The sequence below is a fragment of the Falco rusticolus genome, chromosome 7, assembly GCF_015220075.1.
Source record: "Falco rusticolus isolate bFalRus1 chromosome 7, bFalRus1.pri, whole genome shotgun sequence".
Classification (NCBI taxonomy): domain Eukaryota; kingdom Metazoa; phylum Chordata; class Aves; order Falconiformes; family Falconidae; genus Falco; species Falco rusticolus.
Window position 1 is genome coordinate 36,913,429 of NC_051193.1, and position 23,571 is coordinate 36,936,999.

Sequence of the window (23,571 nt, forward strand, 5' to 3'; positions counted from 1 at the left end):
GGGGGATACACACACTGAATACCCAGGTGGGAGGGCTGGGATGGAGGGTTGATTCTCAGCATGGCTTTGCATTTGTCCCTCTCTGGTATGGTTTGGTGTCCTGAGTAGAAATACCTGTCTGAAGAGTCAGAAAACTTGTAGTGCCTTTAACAAAAAAAGGGGAAATGAAAAAAAATTCCACTTTACAGAGTATAAGCTTCTTTTCTAAAAAAAATTAAATTTTTATAACACTGTGTGAAGGGCCAGTGAATCAGGTCATCGTTATGGTAGAGGCCAGTGGCTTTTTCCTGTTTGTTTTTTAAACAGAAACTGCTTGTTTGAGAACTTAACACAGACTTTGTAAAGGATTGAACAACCTTTCTAGCATAAAGGGAGTTACTATGTCCGGGCAATTTATCTACAAGAAGATTTCCTCTAATGTGCTCTCCTACCCTCTGCCTGTTTCAGTAGATGCTCAGGAGATGAAGGATTCTGTTAAAATCCCAGGCTACGTAGAAAGACTGGCACATAAATACATGGTAACTTTTTTTTTTCTAATTGCTGCTTTTCTATCTCCCTGTTGAAATACAATTTAAAAAGTGTTAGTTGCTTTGCAATTAGCCTGATAGGGCAGCTAGGTCTGCTAGAAGGTATATGAATGTACATGCTAGAGTGTATGAAGAACAGGTGAGGATGAATTAATTCAAATGGTGTCACCTGCAAAGGAACAAAAAGGGAGGGAGGAAGCTATTCCACTTCTGTGCTACCACCTGGGGAATAAGGGCGAGGGGGGGGATCTGCTTGTTTGTGTAAGGTCTCTGTAGTAAGAGCTTCAGAAAAAATGAGAATGTAGTTTTAATTATTTATCTGCAGTTACGTTTCTGAGACAGAGGCCCACCAAAGGCAAAGAAGCAAATAGAACCTCAGTGCAAATCAAAAAACACATTTCCTGAAGTTATTTGCAAACACAAACTGTTCCTAGCAAACACAAGGCATGTTCTGGATAGCTTCCCATTGTATTTTTGGGGGGGCAGGACACTTCCATTTTTCCCTTATGTCTTGCTTGCACAACCCACCAGCACAAGTGTGGGATATTTGGAAGGACAAGCTGGCTTCAGAGGGGAAAGCTTTGGAGAAACGCAGCACCTACAGTTTGCACTAGAACTTCAGCTTCAGCCCAAAGCTGTGGTTATGTCTACTTTGAGTAGCATTTCTTTCCCTTCCTCCCCTGCAGCAGAAGTGCGTGGTGGAGTCAAGCACAGAGTCCGAGTCTGAATCCAGCGTGGAGGTAAGGACCAGCTCTTTGAAGTGTTTTGATGGTGATGGGATTCCCTGATGGGCAACCAACTCCTCCTGCAGCCTTAGCAGAGGGAGGTCCCAAAGTGTGGTACCTGGGGTTGTTTGTTTTGTGACCCTAAAAGGAACAGCAGAACCCCCCCAACAACGCCAAACCCAGCACCGTTCTACCCATCAGGCTCTTCCTTACAACTGTGATTAATTTTAGCGAAATTGATTCTGGGAGGCTGAGGCAGGAAAGTGTCAGCGTTTCAGGTAGGCAAATGTAGCATAAGCGCTTCCCTGCTAAGGAGTGCTTAAAGCTGAACTGGGTTGCTCCTGGTGGTTAATGTTCAGCAGCTCCCGGTCTGGTGGGATTTCTACAGCTCTGGGTGGAGACCCTCTGCCTTCTGACTGTCTGTTTTGGGTGAGATTAAGAGAGCATCTCTGTTGCTGTGGCAGTTAGTTATGAATATGGGTAACTTCCTGAACTTTGTTGTGTCAAACCAGTGTGTTTAATCTTGATGAAAAAAGACCCGATTCTGGAGTGGAGAACTAAATTTCTAGGTAAAAGTCTTCAGAACTGATGCTTGCTGTTAGTCCATGTGGATCGCTGCCCTTGGTGGCTTACAGAAGCCACTTTACCTTCCAGAAAGCACAGCGGAAAGTGGAGTTGTCCATGTTCTCCTGGGAGAAACAAGGCTGGAAGTCCAGCTGTCTGGCTGGGCTGGGTGGAAGAGGGGCTTGCAAAGGTGCCAGCCTGGATGAGGAGCTGGTTGCTTTCCCCGAGGGTGTTGAGGCAGGTGCCAGCTCGGGACTTAGGAGAAGCAGAAGCTGCTTTTCTTCACTGCCCAGCACTACCTGCTGGCTTTGTGGGGGTGTCTCTGTGTCCTTGAACTAGCACAGGAATTGCAGATGGGCTTGGACTTCAGTTCCTCTGCTAAAGCCTTAGGTTTCTGGGGTGGGAAGTCCAGATTTGCTCAGCTCTATTTTGCCTCAGCTGTGCTCAGACTCCCCCTCTTCCCCACTGAAAGCAGGCACAGCAAGGACTGGGAGCTTGTTCTCCAAGCAGCTGTCCTGGCTCTTTCAAAAGGAGCACTTTCCTTGCATGGACCCTTTTTTCCCCTTTGTGTGAGTGCTTTGTACCTGTGGTTTGCTTTTAAAAGGCAGTCTCTCTACAGGGCACTGTTTGTTTGTTGGGGTTTTTTTTGGTTTTTTTTTTTCTTTTTAATAGACCCAGACTAAAAGCACTGCTTCTGAATGATGTGGTTCTCAAGGGCAAATTCATGCAGAAAGTTCTTTGTCCAGGTTTGGACAAGTCCATGTTTAACCACATGGGGAAAAGAAGCCTGTAAACCTCAGTGTTACAACAGCAATACTGAGACTGACCAAAAGGACTTGGTTTGTGTTACAGAACTCTCCAAAGGACAGCAGATTCGTAATCCAGCTAGTAAGGAATAATTTCAGATCATCCCTGTGTAAAAAGAACAAAAAGGACCCTGTGTTGGAGGGAAGCTCTCTAAACTCTGTAGCTTGTCTATTAGCTAAATGCCAATTTGGTTTACTTTTCTGGTAGTAAGGTATAAAATTACTAATTGTTCTCTTTATAGTGATGTTTTAAGTGTAGTAAGACTTGCCATAGCTCTCCTAAGTCCTTCTATTTTAGGCTGACTTTAAAAATTGGACTGAAATACACTATCTTTTAACAAAGGGGACAATCTGGCTTCCTCTTAAGATTTTTAGCTACTCTGGTTTTACTTTGAGCAATAGTTCATAGGATGGTGCTTTATAAACCTATGTTAACCTCTCTTAAATAGGTTGTGCCTAGCCCACTTGCTGGAGGACTCAAGAAAGCAAGGGACCGCAGGGGACTGGAAGTAAGTGTGGCTGTGATGCAGCAGCCTTGTTCTCAGTGCAGCACCCAGAAATTAAAATATTAGGTGGGAATGTGTGGAAAACCAAAAATATCTATAGTAAGTCTGTGACTGATGTTGAAAGTAGTTTTGAAGTCTACTGTACGTTGGCTTTTTTAAAATGGAAAAATGAGCATCTGCCACATTTAGAGACCTTTATTTTAGTTTTTAGATCCTTATGATGGTGATTCAGAAGATGCATCCATTCATTCCGACTGTAGCTTGAATTCCTTAAATAGTAGACAAGTCGCACCATGGGTGAACAGTACCCCAGGAGCAGTGGCTTTGGAGGATGCTGATACTTCAGAAGATGGAGAGTCCACCCCGAAACCTCCAGACTGGCTCTGCCCAGAAACAAGTGTCAGCAAAATTCAGGCAGTAAACGACTGTCCAGCACCCCTGGGACTCCCTAGCCAAGAGAAGGATTTCCCCATAGGCCTGTTGCAATCATCTGAACTGCCTAGAGCCCCAGAAGCAGGTACCCCCATGTGGCTGACACCTGACTGCTCCTCACGGACCGGTATTAGCCCTTCACCCTCCGCAGATCTCCTTGCAAGCCCAAGTGACAGTGCTCCACAATCCATACTAGCAGCTGACTGCGATGGCACAATGGCCAAACAGCCCCTAATTAAAAGAAAACAAGGGATTCCCATTCCAGAGGCTGCTAGTGAAAAACTAAGAAGAAAGAAACTCCGTGCAACTTAATCTGAGGTATGAATAAATCGTTGGACAAACGTTTCTGAAGAATGAATCTGGTAGAGATTTTTTTTGCAGATGGTACCTGAACTGAACAAGCTTTAAGCAAAAGTAGCTCAAGCCTGTTACAAATGCAGGGGGTATTTTATGTGAACTTTAAGTGAAAACTAGCTAAGGTATGTCCACAGAATCACAGCACTTTACACCTGGGCGCTCCTTTGGTGCCTAGGGCCTCCTGAAGCACCAGCCTAACTCCTGTATCTAGTACAAGGAGGCACCTGCTCAGTTTCAGTGTGATTTCAAAACAAGCATTACAAGGGTCTGTTGAGGAGGGAAGGAAGAACGACTGTGTGGTTTCAATTAGTTTTTGATAGCTATAGCTTACCTCCCACCTGCTTCATGTCAGTGTTTGGTGCTTCATGTCCGACCTACTCTACGGCGCCAGAGGAGGGAAGCAGGTGTGAGGTGAGTATCTTGCAGGTTTGGCTACAACCAACTGAACTGCATTAAACTGAGCGGACTCAGTTCCTCAGAACTGGGTATGTGAACCACAAGCAGCTGAGAAAGATTACATGATGCACAGGTCTGGGATTCATTCTTCATAAGGTAATAAAACCAGCCAGGACAGTTCAACCTACAGAGATTAGCTATAGAAAACAGTATGGAGACAGCAAGAATTCTCTGTTTTAGTAACCTAGTAGGCATCAGCTGAAACAAGTATGTAAGGTAGGCAGAGATGATAATTTTTCTTCCTACATGTGCCTGTGCTGTAGAACCACTTGCCACAGGAAAAAATGAGTTAAGAGTTGATGCAGGTTCAGAAAGTCACTGCGTTCATAGGAGAGATCACTGGAAGGAAGGAGCAAGCTCCTGAGATTTGTTTTGCAATTGAAAGGCTGAGCACCTGTCTTATTCGTATGCATCTTTGAACACTTGGTCTCTGTTACAGAGGACACTTCCGACAGGATGGTCAGAAGGGTAGAAACGCTTACCCCAGTGAATTTAGGCTCAAGAGAAAGCAAGCGAATACCCAAACCATTACAGCAACCCAAGCAACTAGCAGGAACTCCCAGCTCCCCTAATTTGGTAACAGTTAGTCACATACGAGTCTCTGAAATAATACTGTAATGTCTTGTTTAAGCATTTAATACTATCCTCCTGGGCTTAAGCTTCCAGGAAGCACGCTAGCTTCTGAATGTATCCCAACAGCTGTCTAAACACAGGTTACTTAAAAGCAAGAGCCAGTTCACTGCAAATAATTCATGCAATAGCATCAGATAGTGTCAGGCTTTGTGTCTTACTGAAGACTTTTACATTGCAAGGTCCCTGTTACTGGAGGTTAGCTGAATGGGCTGCTGCTTGAGCTGTGTAAGGTTAACAATATGTCTGAATACTAACTTATTGCTTGGTATTCTCTGTAAAGATCATGGGTACCGTTTTTCCAGACCAAAAAGCCATTATCACTGTAAGAATTATATTTCCAGAAACAGTCAGAAGTCTTGCTATAGGTTTTATTTCATGTAACATGATCCATCAGATATCACACCTACCACTAACCATCTAAGAATCTCATCCAATTTTCTGCTGAAGAAATGTAGCCTATCAGCTTTCCAATGCACTGCCCCCTTTCTTTCTAGTCAACTTAACACAAATCCATCTGACAACCTAACCTAACCGGGTTACAAAAGTACAGGTGAATACTACATAGAAGACTGACAATTACTACAGTATTAACCAGTCAGAACAAAACTTTTCACTCGGTGCAGAGGACTGCAACACCACGTTCATAGAAGCTACGGGGGTCTTCCTTGGTAGCTATTTCGAAGTCAACTGTGAAAATCAGATCAGCACGAGTGAAGTTCAGATAAACTGGTAAAGTAACCTGGGGAAAAACACAAATATAGAAAAAATTATGTAAGGTAGCTGAAGAGTGTAAGGCGTTTCCATAATATATATATTAAGGTGTTTAAGAGATGGGAATTTAGTCTCAGATAACTCAATACTCGGAATATGAGGAAAAAAAAAAAGGCTTAAAATTTACCTGAAGCACAGCCTTAGTTATAGGTATAAATTCAAGTTTTGGTCTAAACAACATTAGTACTTTTGGATGCCTCTCCTTACCTAACTACAAAGGAAAGACCTAGTCAGCACTAGTGCTGTTTGCTGCTAGCCTGGAATTTAGGTACTAACTGGCACTGAGAATATAAGAAAAGAACAATTTGATTTATGGTGCTAGATAAAAGCATCTGTAAAGCTTCAGGAAAAAAAATGCTAGGTCTATCTAATTATGAGAGTTATTTGTGTAAAATTATCTTTATCAATACTTACAACATTTGCTTTTTTATCAGCATTTGTTTGCTTGATCCAGCGAAGCTGTGTAATGGGCAGTACAGTTGAAATAGCATTTGAAAGTGACAGCTTGTTGTTACTGCATGTAGCTCCCTGAAGCTTCAGGCCTGTAAATTGAAACACAATTTGGAGTTCGATGAGCTTTCATGTACCATTTATGGGCTAAGTCCACTAAATGAGAGGTATTTCATACAGCAAAACAAAGAGGTTGTAGCGTATCAACTATGCAACACTGCTTAAATAGATACCGAGCCGAGTCTGGAGATCTACTAGCATTGGAAGTACTTCCCTACTAACTAATCAAGCTAATCTTTAATACACGCTTCCTGAAGTTGTTTAACTTTTGCAATGATACCGTCTTTTTCACTTGATATAGCCTATTTAATATCAAAAGCTTCTGAGAACGTTTTAGAGCAAGAACCCCTTCTGTAGGAGAGTGTGTTCAGTAAGTTTACCTGTGACTCCGAAACTGCATGCATCCAGTACTGCGTTCTGTGTAGTTGTAACGTTGACCTCAAGACAAAGTTCTTCGAGAGACCAACTGTTTGCTTGGGCAACATACTGTCTTGTAGCAGTAATATACGCCTCTGGTACAAAGAGGCCGCCAAGGCACACGTGGATGTTCTATTTGAGGGGGGGAAATTTTTAAAATAAATAAATCAAGCCGCAGTATTAATTAATAATTATCAATGTTTTTACTTCAGCAATCTATTTACATTAGAATTTTCCTGCTTCTACTGAAACACTGTAACTGCTAAATGGCTTTTTGCTCTAAGGCTACGTCTTCTGTTACTCTGAAATACTGTTTCCCTTTAACCTGTGTGAATGGTTAGCCCGCTAAGCCTCTCCACCTTGAGATCACGAGATACTCAACAGAATTTCCAAGCACATTTCAGACAACATTGACTGAAGTTGTTTTCCCGAGGAACTATTCAGAAGCCTTGATGTGAAGACTCCATGAAGTAGTTACACAGGTCCACTGATAACCTCTAAAAGAAGATGGCATGAGATACCTTTAGTTCTTTTGCTCCACCAGAAGCAGCAGCTTGGGAAATACTCTGCAGCTGTTTAATGCGCTCACTGAAGTCAGACACCCACTGAATAACAGTCATACCAGCTGGCACTGTGTAATGAGACCAGCTACGAGGCAAAATACCTATGAAAAATGTGATTAGAATTAAGTTTTGTTTGCATACAAGCTGGAATTACATGCAATTTTGACACTTAACTTTTTCTCGCAATATCCATTTTAGACCTGGCCCAGGATATCAGCCTCCGTCTTAAAAAGTCTCCTTTGTAAGTAAAAGCACTTTCAAAGATTACAAAGCAGATGGCCTCCAGGTCTACTTTTTTATTTAAAATGCCTTCCAGTTACAGAAACCCCTCAACAGCAACTTCAGTTACACACAGCTATGTACTGCAGTAACTGATCTTCCAAGTTTTCATGAAGATTTGAGCTCTTCAGCAAAAACCTGAAGAGCTCAAATATCTGTTTCAGGAAAGGCTTTTGTTCAAAGCAGACGGCAGATCTTCACGTATTACTAGAAGCGGGATGTCTGTGAAAATTCCACATTTATGTAGAATCTTGAAACAGAAGTTTACAGAACCTGAATATTTTCTACGAGATTTCACAGCAGCAGTATTACTCGCTTTGTGGTGTAAATAACTGCTCCGTCACAATTCAGAAACTGAAAGAATTTAATAAGATTTCAGCTTAGAAATTAAGCTGCTGATATAAACTGTACAAAAAAAGCCTAATATTAGCTACCTCAGCCTGAAATCCCAAACCAAGTGGAATGTTATGCTTGACTCAGAAGTATTGCTTGTGTCAAACAGTAAAGTCTATCCCAATTTTCCTGCATTTCTTTTTCTAAGCTGCTGAGCATAATAGCTTCTAAGTTACAGAGTGCAAGAGGCAAAGAGAGCACTGGGAGATGCTAATTTGAATTGCCGTACCTTTCACCAGTTCATTTATAAGTGTACGCAAATAATTGGTTTGTTTCTTTTTTCCTTCGCACACTTGAACCACATCTGCAAGGTCCTGACGAACATCCTGGAGCAGCTTAGCTCCCATCTTCACCTCTCTCTCAAAAAATCGGAACAAAGGATCCTGATTGTCAAAACATCGAAAGTAAGTTGCAGATCAAAGTTCTTGCTGGAAAACTGCTACAAAAAGCAACCCCAAAATCCTGGATGGACTGACCAGCGACACTGTGACTACAAGCATCAAACGCGAAGATGCAGTCTATGGTGCAGAAAGCAACTGTGGAGAGTGTTTTACAACCAACAATCTCCTCTCCCTTGGAGAAGCAAGGAAGTGGAAGTCTCGGTTGAACAATTAATGCAGACTGCCTGCTGCACTCCTTCCAATCAACTCTGGATTTCTTTCCATCAGCAACAAAAGGTTCTCACCTACTATCCCAGGGAAAGTCTTCAGAAGCAGTTAGGCACTCATGACCGCATTCAGTGGGGGAGCTTATTCCCCAGTTGGCATTTAGGGTACTACTGTCCAGATCTCGAAAGTTTCCTCCAGCCCTTGCACTTTCTGTTCCCGGTCAGCAGAAACTGCTGCCCTATCCCCCTCACCGACCGCCTCTAAACTTTAGTAGTAATTAATGCACACAGGCTGTAAAGGCACTACCACAAGTAGCAGTCAAGTGCTACAAGTACGACAGGAAGCACTTGTTTCTTGCTCACAGAGAAGCTTCAGAACTGGTACCCTTGATGATAAACAGTTTGCCATTGTATTTCTTCAAATAAGCCCCAGAAGACATAAGCCAACTTAAGACCATTTCAAGCAACCCAGCGGGGCGTTACATAGCTACGGCAGTCGGAGTCAGTACTGACACAGGTTCCACTGTCCCTCCCCAACAGTTAAATTAGTAATTGCAAATCACAATGCACTTGCTCCAATGCACCCCAGCTTACGCACTTTGTGTGCCCACATTAGATAACAATTAGTTCTTACCTTAATGTTTTCCACAGTCCGCTTCAGATGGTTTAGAGTTTGTGGGATAAGATGAAGCCAGTTAGAGGCTGTGGTATGCAGTGTTCTCATCCAGGCCGGGCGACCATCTGATGTGGAATCAGTTCTTGTCTTCTTCTCAGTTTCTGCATAAGCTAGATCATCCTCATCCTCTAGCATCTGCATTTTCAGCATTTTACTGATCATATCTATGCCTAAACCAGAAGATAGGCTGTTAGTCAGAGAAGCAGTAGCATCAAGATGAAAACATCCTACTACATGCAAGAACTAGGACTTTTCTTTTTCCCTAACCTGGAGTCTAGACCTAAGATTCAGAGCTGCCTAGCTGTAGGTGGCTCTGGAGCTGACAATAAAGCTTTCCAGAATCAAGATGAGAGCTTGAACTCTGGAAAGCTGAATGTAACTTTCCTTAATTCACAAGCTTCCCATCAGTTTTTGGATTACTCAACTGTCTTACTTCGCAGAAGTTAAAGCAACTATGTTGAGGGAGGAGGAGAAAGCCATTAACTCTTAAGCAGGATTTGTATTTCTTTTCTGCTTTTTAGTTAAAATGGTGGCCTGGTAATCTATGCTAGACACTGTTAAAGTTCTGGTTTTACCCTGTGTAGTGAGAAGAACCTTCTCTGCATTATTTGGCAGGCCCAGCCATGACGGCGTTTGTGTATCTGGTAGCATCTCAACCCACTGGACAAATTCTTCACGCCTGCAAGTCAGAATTTTAATAGTCATTAGAAGGCTTCCTCTAGTAGAATGGCAATGTAATTCTTTGCCCGAGACAAATGTTTACGCAGCTAAATTCCAGCACAGAGATACAGGTTAGGGTTCTTTTTTAAATTTAAAAGAAGAGAAGCTGTACATAGAGATCAGGATAAGGAAAAAATTATACCTGATTCCATCTGGCATCTGAATATCTTTGTGCCCATCAACTTTGCAAGCCAGTTTGAATTCACTATCAAAACTTAAAGTAGTGAACAGACGTTCCAAGAAAGTGTTTAACAAACGCTGATCAAATTCATTATCAATACGACCTCCATAGATAGACTGTGCCATCAGTGTCTTCAGTGCTGACCAGGGGATTTTGTCAGGTGAAATGTTTTGGCGACCCTATAAATAACATACAATGTAATTAGCAGGAAACAATCCTTTTCACATCGCTGCTGATTGAGGAATCAAATTCAAGAACTAAGTTAAATTGCCATCAGGTTATTTGTGCCTACTCATTTAATTTACTAAATGTTTCCAGAACAGACTGTTTTACTGAAGATCTTAAGTAATTACGTATTACCTATACCTAAGTACACAACACTACTTGCCTTTGCTGTATCATCCAACCATGTATCTACTGTGTCACAAGCAGATCTCAGATCAGATTCTCCAAATTCATACTTCTTGGACCAACCCAACGGAGCGTAGCGCAAGCGCTCTTGGATAATGGCATGGAACCAGGCAAGGAGGAAATACAAACGAGCACGCTCATTGGGAGACTAGGAAGAGGAGAGGAAAAAAAATATTCAACTGTTACTCCAGTGAACTTACAGCAATCAAAGCCTGCCAAAAAGGCTAGAAAGTATCAGGTTTAATGCTAGATTGCTACCAAAACTGAGTATGTTCTACCAACAGAAGCAGCAAGTACTACTTTACTTCCGTAAGAAAAAAAGAATTCTACATACATCTTAGAAGCTGAGCTTTTATCATTTAAGGTAGTATTTTAATGAACACATTCTTCCATTTTCTTTCATCTACATAAACCACAGCCTTACCTTGCACATTCTAGAAACTGGAATGCTACTGAAAGTCCTCAGCATATTTGCCTTTACGCCAGGAGGAGGTTCAAACACAAAGATACGGCCAGCACGCAGCAAATTCACTGGTACCTAGAAAAGAGCAATAAATTCAAACCCAGCTCCTTTAGCCTTCACCAAATTAAATCCCTCTAAGGGCACAGTTTGCAATAGCTTTAAAACCTCATTGTGAGCACACACAGCCTTTCTTTTGGAGGGTAGGGGAAGCAGCAAAAGGAACGGTATGAAATTTCCAGCTACGCTGAAGTTATCGGAAACCAAGGCTATTAACTATCGTGACAGGCATGTATTCTCCTTTTTCTTTACCGCAGAAAAGTAGTCAGGAGAAAACCTTCCCCAGGTAGCACTCTTGGCTCTGCAAGCTGGTTACTCTACCAAGAGAATCAGATTTCCAATCAGCGTTACCTTCGGATTAATCTCCATGGTAAGGAAGAGTCTGAAGCAAGCATGGGGCTGCAGGGAATGTAGCTTCTTTTCTAGCTGCATAAGCCAGCCAGGAGCCAGGTGAACGTTCTTCAGCATCACCCATCTGTGAAGTTTTGAAACAGAACAAGTGCTTTTTAGTGTACAGCTTATGGATCCTGGCTATAATCACCACAAAGAGTAACAAGTCATCTTATCAATACTACAGATCTTCCTCTTTTAAACCTGTCTTCTACATAGAATCAGTTACAGTTAGTACTGTAAATGGGCTAACTTTCCTCTTTTGCAGATATAACCTGTTTCTCTTGAAAATACTTAAATCAGACAGAAGTTGTAAACAGCTGTGCTGAAGTTACTACAATTTTAGTTCAGAAGATAGTCCCAATTATTTTTTTTTACTCACAGTTTTATCTATATAGCCAATAGGTTACCTCCCCCCCTTCATCTTTCTGCTAGGCAGTATTCTAGCTAAAAGGGAGACAGAACTTACCTTCCAGATTTCACTGCTGTGTTTATTGCTTTATCTGCTTGGTTAAACCCTTCAGCAGAACCTAAAAGACAGGAGAGTTGCTAAAGCTCTTCCTGCTAAACATTTATGCTTCTGTGACGAAAGAAGGTATGTTCTTACCAATAGCAATAGAAGTAATCTGTGTATTCTGCTCGGCTGCAAGGTCTTCAACATGACCACTGGCGTCATAACCAGGCACTGAACACATCAGCACAGGGGTATTAGGTTTCACCTGTTGTCCAAGAAGTTTAAAAGGATACCGATCAGTCACTACAGGAATATGAGCACGCAGTAAGCTCAGTCTTTCTTCCCTCTAGCCAGCTGAAGACATCATGCTACTTTTAGTTTTATGTTAACAAATGGGAAAATCCACTCCTCCTATCATGGGAAGAAGGGTAAGGGGAAGAAACGTCCTGGTGGATAGCTTTACTTGCTATGGAACTCACCAAGGTGGCACTATGCATCACCTCAGGACTTTAGCCTTTCAAAAACAAGCAGGTTACCTCTGTATCTACGATGTGTGTCAGATCTAAAGGCTGCTCCATAATGGACATGAAAGATTCTCCAAGATTTGTTGAAACAAAGGTATGTGCCATTGCCAACAAACGATCTGGCCGGAAGGCCTGGATCAGAAGCAAGCGATGAATGGCCTGTCCAATAGGACCTGAAAAGAGGAAACAGGATTAGATGGACAGGTAGGAAAACCACCCTCAACACCATCCTCTCTTTCAGTCTCCATTCAACTTTTCCCACCTTGTTCTCAGGACTAGTTATTTAGGAAGTTAATCATCCCTTTGAAAGATCTGTTGCAACGTTTTAATGGAATGCTTATATTCTGTCTTCACTTTGACAGTCAAAAGAAACTCACCATCTCCAGTTGGTAAGTTCTGTGACATTTTCTTTACCTGCTCAATTGGTCATGTTATGAGCCCTTTAAAAGCATACTTTGACATGATGCTTTTGGATTCTACTGAAATGCTACTGGTTTAAAAAAATCTACAGTCTTTAAGTATTGCCAAGAGGTGATTTTAACTTCCAGGGACAACAGATCTCTCCACATTTTCTCACTCATTCAATAATCGGTCGTTCTGCTAGACTTCAAAGTATTATATACTTGTCTGGCATGGATAGGACACAAGGGAATGGGATGAAGCTGCGTCAGGGGAAGTTCCGATCGGACATGAGGAAAAAGTTCTTCACTGAGAGGGTGGTCAGTCACTGGAACAGGCTCCACAGGGCAGTGGTGACAGCACCAAGCCCGTCAATTCAAGGAGCATCTGCACGATGCTCTTTTAGTAAGAGGGTAAAGTTCTAGGTAGTCCTGCAGGGAGTAGGGAGTTGAACTTCATGATCAGTATGGGTCCCTTCCAACTTGAGACAGTCTGTGATTCTATGATAGGACAGATAACCTAGAGTTGCTTCAGGTAATGGTCAAGCAGCTTTACGGTAGCTAGTAAATACAAGCTTAGAATCCTTAATTTAGAAAACCACCTACAGGAATAAGCCCTGAACGATCACAGATGGCAAATGCTTCCTAATGTTACCTTTCAAAGACAGGGGAGGAACTGAAGGGCAACAGTTACCATAAGTTCTAACTCTTAACAAATTAGCACTAACAACTAATGCAGCATGAATTAAGACTTCATGCTCAGATAAAACTGCAGGAGGAAGCATTCCAGTAGACCAGTCCTGTCCTCAGAAAATCTGTGTCTTGGAACTTAGGAGTATTGAGCTCCTCCAGATTTGCATTGACTAAGGTTAATCCAAACTATTATGTAATTTAATGAGATTGTAGGAATACATGTAATCTTCAGCGGAAGACCAGATCACAGGTTAAGGTGCAGGAACTAGGTGTAGTAACTATTGCTTACAGAAGTTTGTTGGTTTTTGATTGTGGGGTTGGTTTTTTTTTCCTTTTCAAAACATAAAACCTGAATAAACCACCAGACTTGAGGTTCTTCCCCAATCCCAACTTTGTGATTTTCCCAGTCATTAAGGTCCAAGTTAAAGTTCTACTTTAGAATTGCTTTAAAACCACTGTAATTCTACTTATGATTAGTAAAGTAGGATTGGTGTGGATAATAGCACAACTTAACTTACTTGCAGGTTTTTCTTCAGTCCAAAGGTATGGTACAGTCTGCTCTGGTGAACTGCTATCCAGCCAGATACAGAATTGCTATATTGAAAGAAAATGCAAAAAACCTGAAATGGAGTTTCAATGGCATCAAAAATCTGCTGCAAAGTGCAGGTCCTGTTCATGACGCAACAGAGATATTCGATCTCAGCCCTTCAAATCCAGAATTTAATGTACTGCAGAAGTGTTCAGCTACATGCCAGCTTTCAGTAGGAAACTAACAAATCTAAGGGCTGAACTTGGTACAGTCCAAGCTCTACTAGCCTTGGATTTGCAAACAAATCTTTAAAAAATTCTAAGTAGCAGCTAAATATTTAAACAATGAAATGCACAAGTTCACTAAATGGCAAAAATCTTAAGCTCCTATCTTATTCTCTATCTACAGAATAAAAATTTAGACTGAGTATTAGATGAAGCATTTGAGCTTCCATCTAAGAATAAGTCTTGAGAAATAAAACCAGGCTAACACTGTTAAACAGAAATGCTATTCATATTAATGAAATAAAGTATAATGTTAAGCTTAGCTCCAAATATCGTCCAGCATTCAACGTTGGTTTTTTCCAAGGCTTCTAGATATGTGTGGCTTGAGTGGTTCATATATAAATGGTTTGACCCCTGAGCAAGGCTACAATTTGACCAGCACATTTAGTAAGTTCTTGACTTTTCTTTTTTTCCCCTCTATGTTCTGTTCTTGTTTCTTTTGAACAAAAGCCCACATGTAAACCTCAAGTTATGCTTTGTTTATTATGCTTTCTTTACATGTGTCCAAACACTTCACTGATACCCCCTAATTCTGCATTGCCTCCAGTACCCCTGATTCTACAGATCTCTACCATAAAGTCCCAGCCAGAGCTATATGTTATTTTACCTGACGCTGAAGAGTGAGGAAAATTAGATGTAGCAAAGAGAATTCAACTTTTACTAGAAAAACCAGGCAGGGCAACAAAACAGGTACTATTTAAGATACGGACATATTTTGGAACATACAGTTTTTGCAATACTTCGGGCGTGAGAAGGAGCAAAGTGTTTAGCAGCTGAGAACTATCCAAGTTTATTCCAAATAGCAATGTCCAAGAGCCCACCATAATGATGTTATGTATGGCTAGGGCTGCTCCTTCTCTACTGCATAGCTATCCCACGCAATGATACAGACAGGCAGTAACAGACTTTCTGCTACCACAGGAAACAAAGCTGACCAAAAAGTCCAACGAAAGAAGCTGCTTCCAAGGCTGAGTGATGAAAAATGTTGGTATTTACAACTCAAAGTTTCATAGCTGGACTACAAATGAAGAAAGAACATTCATTTCCACAACAACTACAACTAGTTAATCTGTAAGGCTTCCCCTCCTCATACTAGGAGACCTTACTGTAAGCATGAAGCTCTTAAAGCAGACACCTAAAAAGCGTAACCGGGCGAGTTTAGCGCAGAAACAAACCCTAGCCAACATTTACCTCATCAGCTTGAACTTTTGAAACAAGGTCCTTAAATGCCGGAAGGCAGCTCAACCTCATCATTGCTTCAGTTTGCTCTACAGTCAAGCCATTGATTTTTGGGAGAGATGCAGTGTTCAGAACTATCTCTTTCCCTCTCAAGAAGTGCTGGAATTCTGCATCATATGTAGGCTCCCTAAAGTTAAAAGGAAAAGACTACTTTAGCTGGTGCCTTCAAGACATCCCTCCCATTTTTAACTAAAAGTGAAGCAAGTAAACAGATGTTTACCCAATAGTGCCTTTCAGTTTAATCCTGGCCAACAGCATAGCAAACGTTATATGATCTTGATGCAGCATGCCACGTGCCACTCTGTTGAAAGCCACCTACCAACAAAACAGTGAAGTTAGTAAGCGTAAGAGGTCTTGAACTTTTACCCTTCAAAAATGATTAAAAAATTACATTAAAAAACTGAACCTGAAAGAGATCCTTTGTGATGATTGAGAGACGATGAGTATGGTCTGTAATTCCCTTCAGATTTGGGTTCTCATACAAGACATTGTGATAGATGTCCAAGAAAAACTGGAGAGAGTATTGGTACAGGAAATGTATCTGAAAGACAAAAGAGTTTGTTTTTTCTCTCTAGAGTCCCGCTGTTTGATAGTCAAGGGCTCATGCCTACCAAACTGCAATATGGCATCTAGGGCTGGAATTAGGCAGCGTCTATTTAGCTTTGAACAGTAAATAAATGAAACTTCTGGTAGGAAGAAAAACTCATCCTACCTGTTTCAGGGACTCCATAGTAAAGTAGATACTGCTGCATGCTGTAGAAAGAGGCAAGTACTGCTGAGAAACAGTCTCCACTTCTTGCATGACAATATCAGTCTCTTCGACTTTTCTGGTGACCTCTGCTGCTTCCTTCTTCAGGTTCTCAAGAGTAGTAATGATGGTGTCATCATCCAGGATACGTCCCTTCACTTCATTAAGCGCCTGTAGTAGGGATTTTTCTAACTGACGCAAGCGCAACTGAAATTCACCTTAATAAAAAGAAAAATTAGGTTACATACTGTATAATGTGTTTGTTTTTAAGAATTATATGACATGTATACTTTGCCATTGGACATCCTGAAAAGGCAAGAATATTAACTGTAAAGATATTTCACTGAGTATTTCTACAGCTACAGTAATACCACTGTATTCTTTTAAAACAGGAGGAAGTTACTTTGATTTTGGTAAACATACCCTGAAGCTTGAGGAGGTCTGAGCGTTTCTCGTCAACATCTGGTCTTTCAGCTTTCAGGACTTCATTCAGACACTGGCTCTGTAAGCTGCTGCGAGTTACTGTAAAGTTCACAAACGTAACACGAGAGCAGAGGTCCGGTGGGAATTCAACCTACCACAGGAAACATGAAAAACTCTCTCAGCTCTCTGACACACCACTTCTACAAACAAGACAGCCTTTTGTTTTACTTACTGTTGGATCTCTGGTGGAGAGGAAGATAACGAAGGATGGTGACAAATCAATATCTTGGTCTCCCAGAGTAATGAGAACTCTGCCTCCAGTCCTCCGGACTTCACGATTCAGAACAGGATTCAGAACTGGGTCATAGCTCTCCACATCCTAGAAGCAGAGAGGTGTTAGGAGATTCTGTTGCTTTCAAGTGTCTCAAGCTAAAAAACCTGATCCAGCTGGGGCTTAAAGCTCTGGTAAGAAATCAATTTGCAGTTGGTTTAGAATACGGATCACACTCAGAAGGTATTTCCACTTTAGATTTGTAGTTGAGCTACACAAACACAGAGTTCAGGCCATTACTGTACAAAATCTGAGAAGGGGAGTATTACTAATGGTCATAATTGTGTTAGTTCTAGTGCATAATTAACCCTATTCTAAGCAGCACTAGCAGTTACTGTTCTCATCTGTGAGCTAATCCTTCAGTTTTGCCATTTCTATACTAAGAAACAAAAAGATATATCCATCTCAAGTGAAAGTCAACCATTGCTACAGTTGCCTGTTTCTCTGTATTACTGACACTTCCTACTGCTACTCAGAGTAGATTTAATTCTAGATAACTAGCCATATTAGGTGCTATTACCTATGACTAGAAATAGCTTATGGAAATAAAAAAACCAGACAAGTTGCAAGTTGTTTTGTAGAGTAGAAGTAAAGAAAGACCATTTCAAAATAAAAGCATTTGATCTTGAAATGGTGGACAAAGGAAATACCTTCTTTTGATTGTGTATCTCACTAATCATATTCTTTTCAGGACTAAGACCTCACTCTGTATTAGTTTACTTGTTAAGTTGTGGTTCAAAAATAAAGTTGTTTGCATCTTACTAACAGAACAACTGCAAACTTTTCTAGTACACAGGGCAGAATTCAAGAATTGTGAAGTTCCTACTTGATCATGCAACTGACCTGGACGAGAAGTGGGTTACCAAATCTCAAGGCACTTTCCAAGTTCTTTCTGAAAGCGTCATCCAAGAAACTAGTACGAGTTATCTTACGGTCTTTATATTCATTCATGATAAACTCTGTAGCTTGCCCAGAGGGATCGATGATCAATGGATACCTAAGTCAGTAATAAAACTCTTTCATTACTTGGCTTTTGACTGCAGACAGCCTCTAAGCAGTTTTATGAACTTAGGTTGCACTGTTAGTCGCAACTATAAAGCTTACACACCGAAGGAATAAGTTGGCCAGGTTCAAAGACTTATTTCGGTTCAGGGTTTTGAAAGGTAAGTCTGCGTTTGGGCAACAAAATAGCTTCAGTTTAAGCCAATTTATCTTAACAGCTAGGCGTGACAAAAATGACAAGCAAAGATGAGTGAGCCTTTACGTTTACACATGGTTGAGAAGCTTTTACAAACATCAGAAGTTCTCACAACAGCAAAACACTGCTTTGGAAGAGTTACTGTGATTCTTTGACAGGTGCAAAATCCTGCCTGCTGTGAGAATGCTGCTTTAGAATTCTACACCTTAGAATGAATTACCTATTAAACCGCTTGAGCATGATGGCGTTCTCAGTGCACAGGTCGTCTGCAGGTAGAGAACTTGCTTGCCAACGAAGCCGCTCGTCTGCATTGGAAAGGTACTCTGTCCTTGCAATATCTGTACGGAACTGCAAGAAGTACACACATGGTTAGTATTTGACCGGAAGACATTTAGTGTAAATGCAGCTCTACAAGGTATTCTTTTCCAATAGCTCCATTCTTTACTTGACAATCTTACAGCTTTTTTAACTGTTGCAGTAAACTGTTTTACAGTTAACTTAGCACGACTGTATCTTTACCTGGATATTTGCTTGCTGCAAATGGTGAGACCACGTAGTGAACAGATTCTGACGCATCTGCTGATCAAAGTAGCCAGCATAGGCAATAAAAGCTCCTGAAAGTAAGCAATCTCCTGCAATAGTGGACATCTGGTTCTTGAAAGTTTCACTTGTCTTCTCCCATCTTTCCCGTTCAGCAGACAGGCTCTTTAGAAGAGCTGTGCTACGGTTTACCTAGAAATAAGTGGTGTAGACTCTTTAGATGAATTGTTGTAGTATTACAAGTCTCTCAGGACACTTAAATATTGACTCAAGGCCCAAGTTAAACTTAAAAGCTAATTTTGTGTTTCTCCACTTCAGTGTTAGCTTATTATGCTGTTTTTAACTGTTATCTTGATGAACTCAGAAGTGCTAAGTACTAGCATCATAGCGACATGCTAATGATTAGATCAAGTATATAGGGAAATTCTTCCCCCACTGCCCTCCCACCTTCCAAAAGAAGTCCAGTTAAGACACTACAGTTACACCACATCCGTATCTGTTTCCAAAGGTTTTCTACTTATTTTAAGCCTTATCTTAACCGTCTTGTTAATCAACTAGCAACATGAGTTGGTATTTCTAACTCTAGTCAGGTTTCATTAGCTTAAGAAGCTTCCTGACATCCAGAGACAAAACAGCTCAAACGCACCACAGGGAAGCAACCAAGTCCACACTCACAAGTTTGAGGAATGGTTCAATTTCTGACTGCCAAACTTTAAAGAACGGAGAATTATTGATATATAAAAGTCTTACTTTTGCTTCTACAGCAGCCAAGTCTGCCTTAATAGCTTGAGCCTCCGAAATCAGTACCGCATATTCTTCTTTGTAACGGGCAATACTGGCTTCAAGATCACGAATCATCTGCTCCACTTCATTGGCTTTCTGTTGGTTGTCTTTGGCATCATCCTCCAGCTTCTGCAGTTCATTGCGTAGAGGTTCCACTCTTTTCAACATATCAGCATAGTTCAGCTGTAAACAGCAAATAGGCCCTTTATACTTTCTGAAGTGACATGTATTAACAAGAACCACAGCATTCAGTTGTATACTACCAACTGCAGCTTATTAAACTTAGGTACTTGTAACCTGTGTAAGAATTAATAGCTACTTAACAAAAGCTTAGGATTGTTTATCAATCCTTAAGGCTCTAGTTTAAACCAAGCACAGACACATAAGTAATTGCTTTTTGCAAGAACCTTTTACTGCTCTGTAGATTTACAGGCAGTCACCTGAAAGGTTGAGACCACATTAAGTAGTGTACAGCACTGTTCTGCATAAATACTGGACTGGGGGTGTCCGTGTCAGTATCGTGCTAATCTACCTTTATTAGTAAAGAACTGATTATAGCTAAGCAACACAACAATTAGGATGGGGCCTGGCAAGACCGAAGCTAAACAGTCTCTCCCCATTGGGCCATTCATAGCAGGCCCACTTTTAACAAGCCAAGCATTCCTTTAGGAAACTAGTCAAGTATTTAGAAGTCCACCTAGAAGACTCTGACAGAGCTGCCTGTGAGCATACTCCACTAAGGCAAGACAAAACTTAGGCAACCTCTATTAAGAGGATGGCATTTTCCACTTGAGAACTGTATTGTCCTGCAGAATGACACTACATACAGAAAGGATCTGCTGTTGTTTACTGTAAACCTGAAGTTTCTCAGCACAACTGGCCATTAGTTTTCTAGCACAGTACTACAGAGCCCAGAAGCATTCATCTGAAACATCTACCCATTTCTCTGAAGCAAAATATCTTCCAATATTTAGTTGTATAGAGGCAAATTCAGAGCCTTTAGACACTGTATACGCCTTCAGGATCAGTCTTTCCACCTTGGATTTGCTTCCCTGCACTACTGACTTTACCTGTGCAATTGCCCATTTCACCATAGGTCCACAGGCCAGCGATGCTCTGTTTACAATTTCATAGTTGTAACTTGGATTTGACAGGTAATTTTTCTTCATCTTCTCCCGGATAGCATCACTGCAAGGGAAATGTTTTTAGAGATAGCATGAGTACACTGTATGACAGCACACAGGTGTTCAGCATCCCTTTATCTGGCCTGCCTCCCACAGCTGACATGAACATTTACTAGTAGTTTTGCTGACTGGTAGCTGGTATGTTTTAATTAGTTCAAGATGTTGTTTCAGAAATTACAGCTTACAGGTGATAAAAGGCATTTAACAATATTTTAAGATTAGTCACTCACAAACTGCTTAACTCTGCTCAGAAAAATTTGGAGTTGGAAGGGAATTCGGGTGTCTTTAGCTTGACCGTCTGGCTCAGATTAAAAGCCAGCTAGGAAGTCAGCCTGGATAAAGCCATCAGCAAGCTGGTCTGCTGTTGCTACAAAACTACTTTCAATTAGTAATGTGGATTTGGACAGCAACACACTGCTTTGCAACCACGCCTTGAAGTTACTCAACAGCAGCTGTTTTGCCCCAGTTTGCATGACACACCTTTGCTTCAGCAGTACATTTCCTGTACCACCTACACATCCACTACATGCAGGAATAATTTAGTCTCAAAGTCAAGTGCTATCAAAGCAATCACACAGAGTAAAGTCCAATTAAGACCATCCATATCTTTGTAAATACTTTAGTCATATAAATAAATTACACTTGCACTTTACCTGATTTCCTCAGCAGAGAAGTTAACAATGGTTGGAATGAAGTTCTCTCTCATGATGATGGAACGTATTTGTTTCCAGTCAGTTGTACTTTCACCTAGTAGTAGGCAGATGGACTCCAGTGCTAGCTTAACTGCTGCAGGTGGATTAGCCATAGAACGGACCTCTACCAGGTGCTGTTTCTTTATTGACTTCACAGCTAGCCAGTGCCAGGAAGATGATGAGCGTTGATTGGGAAGAAAACAAACAGTTAGCAAAGCCCATTAAAGTATCCTGGATTTGTGAAAATGCTTCAAGATTCTCAAAAAGAATCTGAGGTTACTAGAGAAGCGGATACCAGTGGGTAACATTCAAACCACTGCTACACAAGACAGGCTTCTCTCTGTGAACACTCAACTTGCCAGCTGGCCACAGGCAACTTCTGCTGCTGCCTAAAGTGATTCACTTAAAGCAGTAATTCCTCTATCCAGTTTAACAAATGGACAGCTTGATTGTATGCTGTCTGTGCAGCGATAAGGCATCAGTGGTCTCTCTGATTATGACTTTTTATGAATACAAGCTGAATAACTAACTAGAGCTGTTCTGCCAGAAACAAAGCCACAAGCCATAAAAGGAGTATCAAGTATCAGGTCAGTACTACAAACAGCACAAAGGCACAACTCAGGGACCAGGTATTTCCTCAGCACTGTTCAGCTCCACGCTATGCATGCCCCTTCGTTAGACAGTACCAGCTTGGACTACAACAGAAGACATTCTCTCATAGACTTCAGTTTTAGATCCAAGCCCACAGTGTGATCTCTTCAGGTGCTAACATACCATTCTGAGCTTCAATGACAGCAGGCTCCACCTTGTCCAGATCTTCTTTCACACTCATCTGCTTGTCTGCAATGACCTCCTGCTGCTTGTGCAGCTGTTCCTGAATCTCCTGGCTCATGACCTAGAAGGAAATTTCAAACAAAATACTGGTTTTCAGAAGCAGGAACTTCTTCCAGTACTTGTTCTGCAGGCTCTGTTGTTTGGGTTTGTTTTTTTTTTTGGGGGGGGGGGGGGGGGGAGGAATTTACTATGCACAGAGATTAACAAAGATTTTTACCTTTTTCTTCTCAGCTTCCTGCTGATCTTTCACCATCTTTTTTAACTTGTCGTTGGCTGCTGCGTTCTTCACCTCCAGTTCCTGACTCTTTATTCTTAGGTCACGCCTCAATTCTTCCACCTAAGACAGATTGTAAGATGAGAGAGAGTACTTATATTAGGCATGGAGTTCTATTTAACCACTTCAGCCTTATAAAGGGCGAAGTTTTAAAGGTATGTACCTGATCAACGGTTTCTTTGATTTTTCTAAGACCAACATTCAAATGCATTTGCTGTTCCTCCAATTCACTTCGTTTCTCATTGAACAAGTTGGCATAATGATTGATGAAGTCCAAATAGTGGCGAGGTGTGATTGCCATGGTTCTGCCTCCTCGTTTTGCCAGACGAGCATTAGCCTTTAGGGAAGAAGAAGTTGTAGATTATGCATTGTTTTTACATGTACTTGGATACCAAAGATCATAGTTTTTAGGAAACTGGTGCACGATGCTGTGACCTAGAGATCAATGTAAGTTAAGCAGTGTAATAGCAACATACCTGATGAAGAGTCTGATGAACGAACACACAACTATTAACAATAGCTTCCCTGTGTGACGGTGGTTGTGGTAGCTTATCATACACAACTGGCATGTAATCGGGCACAATATAATTTGGTTTCTCAAGATCCATTTTACTTGTGAACTCTTTGCCCACTTGGTACAATGCCTCAGTTGACCAGTCTCCAAACCAGTTCAAAACACATCTGAAATACAAAGCATTTGTCAATGCTTCCCAAAGATTACTGTTTTAACAGTACTTGTAACACGTGCTTGAATATACAGCGATTACCTGTTGAAGAGCGCAGGAGAGGTAGCTGCCCTGTCCTTCAGGCCCTCAGAAGATGGATTCATAGTGAACACAACATGGAGATTGCGAATAACTTGGCTGGTGAACCATTTGTAGAGTTCCTCATGTGAATCTAACATTAAACCTTCTTTCTGTGCTCCTTCTTTACATTGAGTCATGAGGGTAGCATATTCATCTCCTTCAAATAGACCAGGAACCTAATTCAAAACATAGT

At 41.2% G+C, this 23,571-nt stretch overlaps 2 protein-coding genes across 5 annotated transcripts in view; one reads left to right on the forward strand and one right to left on the reverse strand.

The window, feature by feature from the left end:
- Window positions 1–39: 39 nt before the first annotated feature.
- Window positions 40–16,793, forward strand: LOC119150985. 4 transcript variants are annotated; one of them, XM_037394233.1, is made up of 5 exons: window positions 40–518; window positions 1,214–1,267; window positions 3,072–3,131; window positions 3,333–3,878; window positions 16,706–16,793. In XM_037394233.1, the coding sequence occupies exons 1-4, from the start codon at window positions 381–383 to the stop codon at window positions 3,870–3,872; spliced, it is 792 nt and encodes a 263-aa protein (XP_037250130.1). In that variant the 5' UTR covers window positions 40–380; the 3' UTR covers window positions 3,873–3,878; window positions 16,706–16,793. The 4 variants fall into 4 exon arrangements, 3 of the variants coding, with proteins under 3 accessions (XP_037250130.1, XP_037250131.1, XP_037250128.1); XR_005105264.1 differs by lacking the exon at window positions 16,706–16,793 and adding an exon at window positions 5,237–5,347 and having other exon boundaries at window positions 41–518; window positions 3,333–5,185; XM_037394234.1 differs by lacking the exon at window positions 16,706–16,793 and having other exon boundaries at window positions 1,217–1,267; window positions 3,333–5,243.
- Window positions 5,361–23,571, reverse strand: part of DYNC1H1 (dynein cytoplasmic 1 heavy chain 1) — a 46,065-nt gene continuing 27,854 nt past the window's right edge. The window contains exons 47-78 of the mRNA XM_037394230.1: window positions 23,340–23,554; window positions 23,049–23,253; window positions 22,736–22,909; window positions 22,516–22,635; window positions 22,239–22,359; window positions 21,426–21,621; window positions 20,659–20,776; window positions 19,556–19,771; window positions 18,785–18,997; window positions 18,486–18,613; window positions 17,911–18,064; window positions 16,969–17,115; window positions 16,737–16,887; window positions 16,278–16,531; window positions 15,972–16,106; window positions 15,786–15,880; window positions 15,518–15,692; window positions 14,032–14,107; window positions 12,435–12,595; window positions 12,052–12,163; window positions 11,914–11,974; window positions 11,406–11,529; window positions 10,959–11,072; window positions 10,512–10,682; window positions 10,085–10,302; window positions 9,798–9,901; window positions 9,181–9,392; window positions 8,169–8,322; window positions 7,226–7,368; window positions 6,668–6,836; window positions 6,192–6,319; window positions 5,361–5,745 (exon numbers count right to left, since the gene is read on the reverse strand). Coding sequence (XP_037250127.1) covers window positions 5,617–5,745; window positions 6,192–6,319; window positions 6,668–6,836; window positions 7,226–7,368; window positions 8,169–8,322; window positions 9,181–9,392; window positions 9,798–9,901; window positions 10,085–10,302; window positions 10,512–10,682; window positions 10,959–11,072; window positions 11,406–11,529; window positions 11,914–11,974; window positions 12,052–12,163; window positions 12,435–12,595; window positions 14,032–14,107; window positions 15,518–15,692; window positions 15,786–15,880; window positions 15,972–16,106; window positions 16,278–16,531; window positions 16,737–16,887; window positions 16,969–17,115; window positions 17,911–18,064; window positions 18,486–18,613; window positions 18,785–18,997; window positions 19,556–19,771; window positions 20,659–20,776; window positions 21,426–21,621; window positions 22,239–22,359; window positions 22,516–22,635; window positions 22,736–22,909; window positions 23,049–23,253; window positions 23,340–23,554 — 4,893 coding nt within the window. The 3' untranslated portion in view covers window positions 5,361–5,616. The remainder of the gene's footprint in view (window positions 5,746–6,191; window positions 6,320–6,667; window positions 6,837–7,225; window positions 7,369–8,168; window positions 8,323–9,180; window positions 9,393–9,797; window positions 9,902–10,084; window positions 10,303–10,511; window positions 10,683–10,958; window positions 11,073–11,405; window positions 11,530–11,913; window positions 11,975–12,051; window positions 12,164–12,434; window positions 12,596–14,031; window positions 14,108–15,517; window positions 15,693–15,785; window positions 15,881–15,971; window positions 16,107–16,277; window positions 16,532–16,736; window positions 16,888–16,968; window positions 17,116–17,910; window positions 18,065–18,485; window positions 18,614–18,784; window positions 18,998–19,555; window positions 19,772–20,658; window positions 20,777–21,425; window positions 21,622–22,238; window positions 22,360–22,515; window positions 22,636–22,735; window positions 22,910–23,048; window positions 23,254–23,339; window positions 23,555–23,571) is intronic.

What these genes read in the sequence shown, in the direction of transcription:
- LOC119150985 (XM_037394233.1), top strand. Translation starts at nt 381, where the DNA reads ATGTCCGGGCAATTTATCTACAAGAAGATTTCCTCTAATGTGCTCTCC. An exon ending in AGTCTGAATCCAGCGTGGAG is followed by an intron (nt 1,268 to 3,071) that starts GTAAGGACCAGC and finishes TCTCTTAAATAG; the next exon opens with GTTGTGCCTAGCCCACTTGC. An exon ending in GGGACCGCAGGGGACTGGAA is followed by an intron (nt 3,132 to 3,332) that starts GTAAGTGTGGCT and finishes CCTTTATTTTAG; the next exon opens with TTTTTAGATCCTTATGATGG.